The sequence below is a fragment of the Buteo buteo genome, chromosome 5 (genome assembly GCF_964188355.1).
Source record: "Buteo buteo chromosome 5, bButBut1.hap1.1, whole genome shotgun sequence".
Lineage (NCBI taxonomy): Eukaryota > Metazoa > Chordata > Aves > Accipitriformes > Accipitridae > Buteo > Buteo buteo.
In genome coordinates, this window is record NC_134175.1 from 28033182 (window position 1) to 28045608 (window position 12427).

Consider the following 12427-nt stretch of genomic DNA (forward strand, 5'->3'; position numbering starts at 1 on the left):
ACGTGGGTCTTTTTGAAGAATAGTGACAAATCTTGGATGTCTGAACTGCCTGTATTTTATACTTCAATTCTTCTTACTCTTTTGGATTATTCTTACTATTTAACCCACTTGGGTTCATGAAAAAAACCACAACTAATACCTTCAAAGTGATAATATAGAAGAAAAAAGTACCCATTCTAGTAGCTAAGAGCAGAAGATATCAATGTAATTGAAATACCAGAAGTTCCACCAAGAAAAACTAGATGCCGTCACTGCTAATTCTTGAAAGAATCTTCAGCTTATTACCTGCAATGTTATTAATATCTTTTGTCCTGTCCATTCTGTTTATAATTATCATGGATTTTACTTACAATTTCAGTTATACTATCAGTGCATATGTGTACTTGCATATGGGGGCATGAGGCTTGGTGCGGGGGGGAGGGCGGTGGGTGTGCACGTTTGAGAGAAAAGGGAGAAAAGCCAAAATGTGATATATTCATCGTTAAAAAGGCCAACATAAATGATTGATACCTGATATGTTTTTAATGTTTTCATTATAATTGTGGTTTTATGTGTTATGATTCACTTAAATTTGGTGGGATTGTCAGTGCAGTTGTTAAATTTAGAACTAATATCTTTTATGCACATAAAGTGGCCAAGACAACTTTCCCAGGAAAGAAAGTACCTGTTCCAGTTTCCCGAAAACCAAAGCCCATTGCAGGACCCCCAAAGCCAAAGCCTCAAGAGGTAGAACCTCAAGAACTGGAACCTGCTAGCGTAGCCCGAAAACAAAAGCCTGTTGTAGCACCCCAAAAACTAGAGTATGTTGTGGCATCTGAGGAGCCTGAGACTGTTGCGGCACCCCAAAAACCAGAATCTGTCATGGCATCCCAAAAACCAGAGCGTGTTGTGATGCCTGAGAAACCAGAGTATGTTGTGGTACCTGAGGAACCCAAGCCTGATGGGGCATCCCAAAAACTAAAGCATGGTGTGGTGCCCCCAAAACAAAAGCCTGTTACGGAACTCCGAAAACCAGAACATGTTGTGCCTGAGAAACAAGAGTTTGTTGTGATACCTGAGGAACCCAAGCTTGATGTGCCACCCCAAAAGCTAAAGCATGGTGTGATGCCCTACAAACAAAAGCCTGTTGTGGAGCCCCCAAAACCAGAGCCATTCGTGGTCCCTGAGGAAACTGAGCTCACTGTGGCACCTGAGGAATCAGAGACAGTTGCATCAACCCAAAAATCAGAGCACGTTGTGTTGCCCCCCAAAACAAAACCTTTTGTGCCACTCCAAAAAACAGAGCTTGTTGTAGCACCTGAAGAAACAGAGTTTGTTGCAGGTTTCCAAAAATCAATGCCTATTGCAGTGTCGAGAAAATCAAAGCCTGTTGTGGCACCCTGCAAGCCAGAACCTGTTGTGGTGCCTGAGGAACCAGAACCAATTTTAGCACCCCGAAAACTAGCGCCTTCTACAGCACTTCAAAAACCAAAGCCTGAAGTGGCATCCAAAGAACCAGAGCCTGTTTGGGCACCTGAGGAACCACCACCATCTGAGCTGGCCAAAAAGCAAGAGAGTGTTGCTATACTTAAAAAGCGAGCAGCTCCACAGTCTAAAGGTACCTCTTCTGAACAGGATCTCTTTTCCTTCTCTTGAGTATACTATGTTTCACTGTTCGTTTTAAAGCTTAATATACATAACTAAAAGATACTAATATCTTTAAAGAGCCTTCAACGCCCAAAAAGGCTGTCCCAGAAGAGAAAATTCCTGTAGCTGTTCCTGAAAAACCACAACCTCCATCAGCCAGAAGTACATGTTAACATGAATACATGATAAACATACCTAATCTTCTTCTCTTAAGTATTATCTTAACCTCTTTTGTTCTGTCACTTAGAATCTGAGATTTTAAATTATGCTTGCTAAACAAATCGCAGAGTATGAGTGCGTGCCAAATTGTTGCTTCAGAACATTTCTGTTGTCCTCTGTGTTTCAGTCTCTGTACTTATATTCAGTTGTATTGTAATTGTAAAATGAAATGCACTAATATCTTTGAAGTGCCTGAGATGCCTGAGAGGACTGTCCCAGAGGAGAAAGTGCCCATTGCTGTACCTAAAAAACCAGGAGCTCCACTTGCTAAAGGTACATGCCACTGTGATTATCATCATAAGGAAGGGTTGTGGTTTTTTTAAAACTAATCTCATTTTAAATTGATCTTTCACTGTATACTCTGATATCTACAATGTCAGAGAGATGTACCAAGTATGAGTTGCTCTGCAGGGGCATCAAATGTTTCCTCAACTAAAACCATCCAAACTTTTGTTGTAAGCTTTTTTTGGCATATTCAAAAAGTTCAGGAAGTAAGATCTAATTTCTTAAGTCATAGCAATAAATCAAGCAGGTATGATGAACTTCTGTTTACCAGGAAATGCCAGAACTTTATGGATGCTAGCAAGAGAATGAATGTATAAACTGTTGTTGACATTATTACTAGGGATGGTTTAGTACATGGTTTAGTGGGACTTCGCAGTATAATGTTTACGGTTGGACTCGATGATCTTAAAGGCCTTTTCCAACCTAAATGATTCTATGATTCTGTGACAAAGGACAAAATAAGCAGAAAGCGAAGGTTTCAGCACAGAGTAGCAGTTTCTGTACATAGAGAAAAATAATTGCAAATATCTCTATGTACCTGTGTTGCCATGGGTAGCATCATGGAGCAGAATCTTTTCTTTAAACTGTTAATTATAATTTGCCTGTATTTTGGTCATATGTCAACATTGTCCACTCTGTGGTTTGCAAAGGTGTTACATGATATGAATAGCACCAAAGAGCTGTAAAATTCATGTGAACGCCTAATTCACTGAACCTTGTAAGAGGCATTTATTTTCTCAGATTAATCACGATGAGAAACTTTATAAATTAAATACTAAAAAATTAATTATGATACTCTAAAACTGTACACACCATAGAATGATGTAGTGCTACACCATTTCATTTCCTTTAGAAAGTCCCAAGCACTGGCCAGAGAAGTAAACATTCCCTCTGATACCAGATTCTCTCCACCTGAAATACAATGACATTCCTCAAGTGAAGTACCACCTCAGAGTGATGATGTTTAAGGATTTAAATCTTTTAAATTAGTTTAGCAGGAAACAGCTATAAACAGCATCTAGTGATTGCTAGAATGGCACCCAGAGTTGTTACAGGAAAGAATGTGCAAAGCATAAAAAGAGAAGCAAACAAACACAGAAACAGAAAGGTGAAGTCAACTAGAAGGATAAAAATAGTGATAACATCCAAGTGACAAGTAAAAAGACAACAGTGACTGCCAAAACCAGGACAGAACACACAGTCATGAAAGATACATGACTGATGCTCAAATACAGAGGGATTCCATAAATAAGTCTCTAATCAGCTGCTACAAAGAGGGCATAGGTTTTCTACATTTCCACCTTGACTCAGAAACAGAAAGTAAACACACAGAATTCCCATCTCCTGTGTGACGTAATTGATACCCCGAACATTCCATGTGCTTGAAGCAAAGCGTAACTCATGACTGAACGTAATGACAGCGCTTTCTCAAAGAAGACTGCGTGCGTGTATTATTGATTGTCTTATTGTTTCTTATACATCTGTAGTGCCCACAAAACTAAAATATACTAATATCTTTGAAGTGCCCAAGGTGCCCAAGAAAGGTGTTCTGGAAGAGCCCTTGCCTGTAGCTGTGCCAAAAAAGCCAGAACCCGGACCAGTTCGAGGTACCTGTTGCCCTGTGCATCAGCCTGGAGGAGGCTGTTTCTTACTGTCCTACATGTTACTTCTGATGTCTGTTATGCTGTCCATTTGTGATTACCTGAAATGTCTACGTTGTGTGCTATGTATCGGTTAGGAACTCAACTATCTAGGGTTTTGTATAAACAACCCAAATGATATTTTGAATTTATGGATTTGTTTTCATATTCTGAATCAGCAGATACTGAAATGCCATATTTTAAAACTTGATCATAAGTTTTTTCAGACTGCTGACCAATTTTGTTATCTTAAATTCACACAGTGAATGTCTCCATGATTCTTTTGACAGTCTCAGTTAGTGCATATGATAGACATGAGTTTTTCAAAAGGAAAAACCAGTTTTTACTCAGAAATGCACATATGAGGGCAGTAAGAAGAAGTGACAGCATGTCAAGCGTTTAAAGAAAATGCTGGTAATTTTGAGTTGATAATGAAAAAAAAAATGACTATAAAATCTGGTGAACCATACGGGCTGTGGAAGTTGCCACAGTGAAATGAAAGTTGAGGCGAGAGCGCTACTCAGGACAAGAAAATAAGCCAATAAAAAGAAAAGCATAAACAAAGAATGGAAATGGAGAAGGACAGAAACAGGGACAAAGGCGAAATACCGGGTTCCTCACCCTGTCACTGCCCACACTGCTGAATGCAAAACACTGGCAGATTTATGAGGAATGGCAACAGATAAGATATGCGCTGAGGTTGCTCCCGGGGAAGAGTCAGGTCACAGCGGGGCTGAGAATGACACTCTCTCCTCCCCGGGCGGGGGGAAGGCTGCTGAGTACAGAGCGGGGTATCCTAATTCACACCTCACCCTCGAGCTGTAGCTCAACACAGCCAACAGTTTTCTCACAGGACCTACCTGGCATCACCACTCTGTGCTTGTGCTCGTGCTCGTGCCTGTGCCCGTGTGCGGTTTTGTGTGTATGTGACTCAGTGAGTGAGAGAGACACGGGTCAATACCGTGAGACCAGTTTGGCTACTGTCATGAATGCATTTCTAGTTTACATTTCATTGTTCATCTTCCTGTTTAATGTATAAAACTGACTGTTACTAATATCTTTGAAGCACCTGAGGTGCCCAGGAAGGCTACACGTGAGGAAAAAGTACCCGTGGCCATTGCCAAAGCACCAGAGGTTCCAGCACCCAGAGGTACCTGTCTTCATGGATAACTTAACAAAGATACTTAATCATCTTCTCTTAAGCATTGTCCTACCCTCTCTTGGCCTGTCTCTGCTTCCAAACTGAGACGCTCAAGGTTGTGCACGCCGGGTAGTCGGTGCTGCACGTGCGTGTGAGGTTTTGAGCTGGCTGTTGTGAAGTTGTGTGTCTGTGTTGCCCTGGGTTTTGTTCCTACTTGGCACGTGTTTTCACCAATGTAAAATGAAACGCACTAATATCTTTGAAGTGCCTGAGATGCCCGAGGCAGAGGTCCCGGAAGAGGAAGAGGCGGAGGAGGAAGCGCCAGAAGAGGTGGCACCAGTTGCTGAGCCTGGAGAGCCAGAAGCTCCTCCAGCTCAAGGTATACAGTGGTGTTCTGAAAGAGCCTGCCGTGCCCTCCGGGTTGCTGCAGCACTGAGTGCCCTTTGCCCCTCTGCATTCTGCGGGGGGGGTGAGAACGGCATTTGGTCATGTTGTGTCTGTATGTGCCTGACCTTTAGCTTGGTCAAGTAAAAGGAACTAATGTCTTTAAAGTGCCCGAGGTGGCTGAGGAGGAAGAGCACGAAGAGGAGGTGCCAGTGATCGTTCCCCCAGCGCCTGTGGCTGTGCCCAAGAAGCCAGTGGCTGTGCCCAAGAAGCCTGTGGCTGTGCCAAAGAAACAAGAAGCTCCACTAGCTAAAGGTATATCTTCCTTGGGGAGCTGCTTTTTATTTTAGCAATTTAATTAATTTTTTCATTTCTTCTCCCTTCTTTTCTGTAAGATTTGTTATGTGTCCTCTACCCCTAGCCTCTGCTCTGCCTGTCTTTGCATATGTGACTAACGAACCAGTCACCAGAAGAATGTTACAGTGTTAGAAATATCTAAACTCTTTATCATAAGTGTTATAACTTTTGTATTTTTTTAACTGTGAAATTAAGAGGAAATAATATATTTAAAGTGCTCGAAGTGCCCCCAAAAGCTCTCCCACAAGAAAAAATGCCCATTACAGTGCACAAAATACCAGAACCACCACCAGCCAAAGGTACATGTCAACACTATTAGTATCATCATTAGAAAGAAATATCATGCTCTTCTGCACTTAAGTTGATCTAATTTTTATGGTGAACACCTATTGGAGATAGGTGCTTAAGAAATCTGAAGAGCAATGTGGATTGTCAAAAACATGGCAGAAATACTAGATTCAATTCCTTGAAAAATATCTGCAGCTTTCTGAACTTTTTGTAAAGTTTAAGAATTAACATTAACTGAATGTTTAGTTTAAACAGAAAAACATGTTGTTCTGAAAAAGAGCCTGCAAATAAGTCTTCAGTTTAAAGGACATAGTGTTGCACCCCTGAATTTTCTGATAGACTGTACTACTGGATGACAGCAGCAGTATCAGTTGCCTACCTTGTTAAAAGTAAGTTAATGCCAGTATACATGAGGTAGATTAGCTAGCAAAAGACTGAATATATCTACTGAAGATGTTATTAGCACTTGAAAGGGTCATTTATATAATCCAAAAGAGAGGAGAGGAAGTATATATTTCTGTAAACAGGAGAATCTAAAAGACAGGAACTGTGGAAATCTAAAAATGAAGAGGTGTAAAGAATGGAAATAATTGATAGAAAAAAAGGTGGTAATGCTAAAGTAAATGTTACTTTACTAAAAAAAATTAAGCTTCAATAACAAAGTAGTCATGAAAGATACATGACTGATGCTCAAATACAGAGGGATTCCATAAATAAGTCTCTAATCAGCTGCTACAAAGAGGGCATAGGTTTTCTACATTTCCACCTTGACTCAGAAACAGAAAGTAAACACACAGAATTCCCATCTCCTGTGTGACGTAATTGATACCCCGAACATTCCATGTGCTTGAAGCAAAGCGTAACTCATGACTGAACGTAATGACAGCGCTTTCTCAAAGAAGACTGCGTGCGTGTATTATTGATTGTCTTATTGTTTCTTATACATCTGTAGTGCCCACAAAACTAAAATATACTAATATCTTTGAAGTGCCCAAGGTGCCCAAGAAAGGTGTTCTGGAAGAGCCCTTGCCTGTAGCTGTGCCAAAAAAGCCAGAACCCGGACCAGTTCGAGGTACCTGTTGCCCTGTGCATCAGCCTGGAGGAGGCTGTTTCTTACTGTCCTACATGTTACTTCTGATGTCTGTTATGCTGTCCATTTGTGATTACCTGAAATGTCTACGTTGTGTGCTATGTATCGGTTAGGAACTCAACTATCTAGGGTTTTGTATAAACAACCCAAATGATATTTTGAATTTATGGATTTGTTTTCATATTCTGAATCAGCAGATACTGAAATGCCATATTTTAAAACTTGATCATAAGTTTTTTCAGACTGCTGACCAATTTTGTTATCTTAAATTCACACAGTGAATGTCTCCATGATTCTTTTGACAGTCTCAGTTAGTGCATATGATAGACATGAGTTTTTCAAAAGGAAAAACCAGTTTTTACTCAGAAATGCACATATGAGGGCAGTAAGAAGAAGTGACAGCATGTCAAGCGTTTAAAGAAAATGCTGGTAATTTTGAGTTGATAATGAAAAAAAAAATGACTATAAAATCTGGTGAACCATACGGGCTGTGGAAGTTGCCACAGTGAAATGAAAGTTGAGGCGAGAGCGCTACTCAGGACAAGAAAATAAGCCAATAAAAAGAAAAGCATAAACAAAGAATGGAAATGGAGAAGGACAGAAACAGGGACAAAGGCGAAATACCGGGTTCCTCACCCTGTCACTGCCCACACTGCTGAATGCAAAACACTGGCAGATTTATGAGGAATGGCAACAGATAAGATATGCGCTGAGGTTGCTCCCGGGGAAGAGTCAGGTCACAGCGGGGCTGAGAATGACACTCTCTCCTCCCCGGGCGGGGGGAAGGCTGCTGAGTACAGAGCGGGGTATCCTAATTCACACCTCACCCTCGAGCTGTAGCTCAACACAGCCAACAGTTTTCTCACAGGACCTACCTGGCATCACCACTCTGTGCTTGTGCTCGTGCTCGTGCCTGTGCCCGTGTGCGGTTTTGTGTGTATGTGACTCAGTGAGTGAGAGAGACACGGGTCAATACCGTGAGACCAGTTTGGCTACTGTCATGAATGCATTTCTAGTTTACATTTCATTGTTCATCTTCCTGTTTAATGTATAAAACTGACTGTTACTAATATCTTTGAAGCACCTGAGGTGCCCAGGAAGGCTACACGTGAGGAAAAAGTACCCGTGGCCATTGCCAAAGCACCAGAGGTTCCAGCACCCAGAGGTACCTGTCTTCATGGATAACTTAACAAAGATACTTAATCATCTTCTCTTAAGCATTGTCCTACCCTCTCTTGGCCTGTCTCTGCTTCCAAACTGAGACGCTCAAGGTTGTGCACGCCGGGTAGTCGGTGCTGCACGTGCGTGTGAGGTTTTGAGCTGGCTGTTGTGAAGTTGTGTGTCTGTGTTGCCCTGGGTTTTGTTCCTACTTGGCACGTGTTTTCACCAATGTAAAATGAAACGCACTAATATCTTTGAAGTGCCTGAGATGCCCGAGGCAGAGGTCCCGGAAGAGGAAGAGGCGGAGGAGGAAGCGCCAGAAGAGGTGGCACCAGTTGCTGAGCCTGGAGAGCCAGAAGCTCCTCCAGCTCAAGGTATACAGTGGTGTTCTGAAAGAGCCTGCCGTGCCCTCCGGGTTGCTGCAGCACTGAGTGCCCTTTGCCCCTCTGCATTCTGCGGGGGGGGTGAGAACGGCATTTGGTCATGTTGTGTCTGTATGTGCCTGACCTTTAGCTTGGTCAAGTAAAAGGAACTAATGTCTTTAAAGTGCCCGAGGTGGCTGAGGAGGAAGAGCACGAAGAGGAGGTGCCAGTGATCGTTCCCCCAGCGCCTGTGGCTGTGCCCAAGAAGCCAGTGGCTGTGCCCAAGAAGCCTGTGGCTGTGCCAAAGAAACAAGAAGCTCCACTAGCTAAAGGTATATCTTCCTTGGGGAGCTGCTTTTTATTTTAGCAATTTAATTAATTTTTTCATTTCTTCTCCCTTCTTTTCTGTAAGATTTGTTATGTGTCCTCTACCCCTAGCCTCTGCTCTGCCTGTCTTTGCATATGTGACTAACGAACCAGTCACCAGAAGAATGTTACAGTGTTAGAAATATCTAAACTCTTTATCATAAGTGTTATAACTTTTGTATTTTTTTAACTGTGAAATTAAGAGGAAATAATATATTTAAAGTGCTCGAAGTGCCCCCAAAAGCTCTCCCACAAGAAAAAATGCCCATTACAGTGCACAAAATACCAGAACCACCACCAGCCAAAGGTACATGTCAACACTATTAGTATCATCATTAGAAAGAAATATCATGCTCTTCTGCACTTAAGTTGATCTAATTTTTATGGTGAACACCTATTGGAGATAGGTGCTTAAGAAATCTGAAGAGCAATGTGGATTGTCAAAAACATGGCAGAAATACTAGATTCAATTCCTTGAAAAATATCTGCAGCTTTCTGAACTTTTTGTAAAGTTTAAGAATTAACATTAACTGAATGTTTAGTTTAAACAGAAAAACATGTTGTTCTGAAAAAGAGCCTGCAAATAAGTCTTCAGTTTAAAGGACATAGTGTTGCACCCCTGAATTTTCTGATAGACTGTACTACTGGATGACAGCAGCAGTATCAGTTGCCTACCTTGTTAAAAGTAAGTTAATGCCAGTATACATGAGGTAGATTAGCTAGCAAAAGACTGAATATATCTACTGAAGATGTTATTAGCACTTGAAAGGGTCATTTATATAATCCAAAAGAGAGGAGAGGAAGTATATATTTCTGTAAACAGGAGAATCTAAAAGACAGGAACTGTGGAAATCTAAAAATGAAGAGGTGTAAAGAATGGAAATAATTGATAGAAAAAAAGGTGGTAATGCTAAAGTAAATGTTACTTTACTAAAAAAAATTAAGCTTCAATAACAAAGTAGTCATGAAAGATACATGACTGATGCTCAAATACAGAGGGATTCCATAAATAAGTCTCTAATCAGCTGCTACAAAGAGGGCATAGGTTTTCTACATTTCCACCTTGACTCAGAAACAGAAAGTAAACACACAGAATTCCCATCTCCTGTGTGACGTAATTGATACCCCGAACATTCCATGTGCTTGAAGCAAAGCGTAACTCATGACTGAACGTAATGACAGCGCTTTCTCAAAGAAGACTGCGTGCGTGTATTATTGATTGTCTTATTGTTTCTTATACATCTGTAGTGCCCACAAAACTAAAATATACTAATATCTTTGAAGTGCCCAAGGTGCCCAAGAAAGGTGTTCTGGAAGAGCCCTTGCCTGTAGCTGTGCCAAAAAAGCCAGAACCCGGACCAGTTCGAGGTACCTGTTGCCCTGTGCATCAGCCTGGAGGAGGCTGTTTCTTACTGTCCTACATGTTACTTCTGATGTCTGTTATGCTGTCCATTTGTGATTACCTGAAATGTCTACGTTGTGTGCTATGTATCGGTTAGGAACTCAACTATCTAGGGTTTTGTATAAACAACCCAAATGATATTTTGAATTTATGGATTTGTTTTCATATTCTGAATCAGCAGATACTGAAATGCCATATTTTAAAACTTGATCATAAGTTTTTTCAGACTGCTGACCAATTTTGTTATCTTAAATTCACACAGTGAATGTCTCCATGATTCTTTTGACAGTCTCAGTTAGTGCATATGATAGACATGAGTTTTTCAAAAGGAAAAACCAGTTTTTACTCAGAAATGCACATATGAGGGCAGTAAGAAGAAGTGACAGCATGTCAAGCGTTTAAAGAAAATGCTGGTAATTTTGAGTTGATAATGAAAAAAAAAATGACTATAAAATCTGGTGAACCATACGGGCTGTGGAAGTTGCCACAGTGAAATGAAAGTTGAGGCGAGAGCGCTACTCAGGACAAGAAAATAAGCCAATAAAAAGAAAAGCATAAACAAAGAATGGAAATGGAGAAGGACAGAAACAGGGACAAAGGCGAAATACCGGGTTCCTCACCCTGTCACTGCCCACACTGCTGAATGCAAAACACTGGCAGATTTATGAGGAATGGCAACAGATAAGATATGCGCTGAGGTTGCTCCCGGGGAAGAGTCAGGTCACAGCGGGGCTGAGAATGACACTCTCTCCTCCCCGGGCGGGGGGAAGGCTGCTGAGTACAGAGCGGGGTATCCTAATTCACACCTCACCCTCGAGCTGTAGCTCAACACAGCCAACAGTTTTCTCACAGGACCTACCTGGCATCACCACTCTGTGCTTGTGCTCGTGCTCGTGCCTGTGCCCGTGTGCGGTTTTGTGTGTATGTGACTCAGTGAGTGAGAGAGACACGGGTCAATACCGTGAGACCAGTTTGGCTACTGTCATGAATGCATTTCTAGTTTACATTTCATTGTTCATCTTCCTGTTTAATGTATAAAACTGACTGTTACTAATATCTTTGAAGCACCTGAGGTGCCCAGGAAGGCTACACGTGAGGAAAAAGTACCCGTGGCCATTGCCAAAGCACCAGAGGTTCCAGCACCCAGAGGTACCTGTCTTCATGGATAACTTAACAAAGATACTTAATCATCTTCTCTTAAGCATTGTCCTACCCTCTCTTGGCCTGTCTCTGCTTCCAAACTGAGACGCTCAAGGTTGTGCACGCCGGGTAGTCGGTGCTGCACGTGCGTGTGAGGTTTTGAGCTGGCTGTTGTGAAGTTGTGTGTCTGTGTTGCCCTGGGTTTTGTTCCTACTTGGCACGTGTTTTCACCAATGTAAAATGAAACGCACTAATATCTTTGAAGTGCCTGAGATGCCCGAGGCAGAGGTCCCGGAAGAGGAAGAGGCGGAGGAGGAAGCGCCAGAAGAGGTGGCACCAGTTGCTGAGCCTGGAGAGCCAGAAGCTCCTCCAGCTCAAGGTATACAGTGGTGTTCTGAAAGAGCCTGCCGTGCCCTCCGGGTTGCTGCAGCACTGAGTGCCCTTTGCCCCTCTGCATTCTGCGGGGGGGGTGAGAACGGCATTTGGTCATGTTGTGTCTGTATGTGCCTGACCTTTAGCTTGGTCAAGTAAAAGGAACTAATGTCTTTAAAGTGCCCGAGGTGGCTGAGGAGGAAGAGCACGAAGAGGAGGTGCCAGTGATCGTTCCCCCAGCGCCTGTGGCTGTGCCCAAGAAGCCAGTGGCTGTGCCAAAGAAACCAGTGGCTGTGCCAAAGAAACCAGAGCCTGTGGCTGTGTCAAAAATACCAGAGCCTGTGCCTGTTCTTAAAAAACATAAACTTCCTTCAATTAAAGGTATATACATCAGTGACTGAGCTTCTCCTTTTCTCTTTTCTCTGAATACTTTTTCCCTTCTTTCACTGATGTACGCAGTGCTTAGGTATCTGAGGGAATAATCTGTCACTTAACATTTTGTTCTTCATGTTTTGAATGCCTTACTCTTTTTAGTCATCACACTTTTTACTATTGTACATAGATTGTATCTTAATGTTCACAAAAATGAAAATC

At 42.0% G+C, this 12427-nt stretch overlaps 1 protein-coding gene across 2 annotated transcripts in view; it reads left to right on the plus strand.

Annotated features, from left to right (window-relative positions):
• LOC142031228 (titin-like) overlaps positions 1–12427 on the plus strand; it is a 244865-nt gene that overhangs the window by 121459 nt on the left and 110979 nt on the right. For both annotated transcript variants that reach the window (XM_075028344.1, XM_075028345.1), the window contains 14 exons: positions 632–1597; positions 2035–2118; positions 3654–3737; positions 4837–4920; positions 5177–5290; positions 5464–5610; positions 6929–7012; positions 8112–8195; positions 8452–8565; positions 8739–8885; positions 10204–10287; positions 11387–11470; positions 11727–11840; positions 12014–12214. In XM_075028344.1, the coding sequence (XP_074884445.1) occupies positions 632–1597; positions 2035–2118; positions 3654–3737; positions 4837–4920; positions 5177–5290; positions 5464–5610; positions 6929–7012; positions 8112–8195; positions 8452–8565; positions 8739–8885; positions 10204–10287; positions 11387–11470; positions 11727–11840; positions 12014–12214 (2391 nt within the window). The remainder of the gene's footprint in view (positions 1–631; positions 1598–2034; positions 2119–3653; positions 3738–4836; positions 4921–5176; positions 5291–5463; positions 5611–6928; positions 7013–8111; positions 8196–8451; positions 8566–8738; positions 8886–10203; positions 10288–11386; positions 11471–11726; positions 11841–12013; positions 12215–12427) is intronic.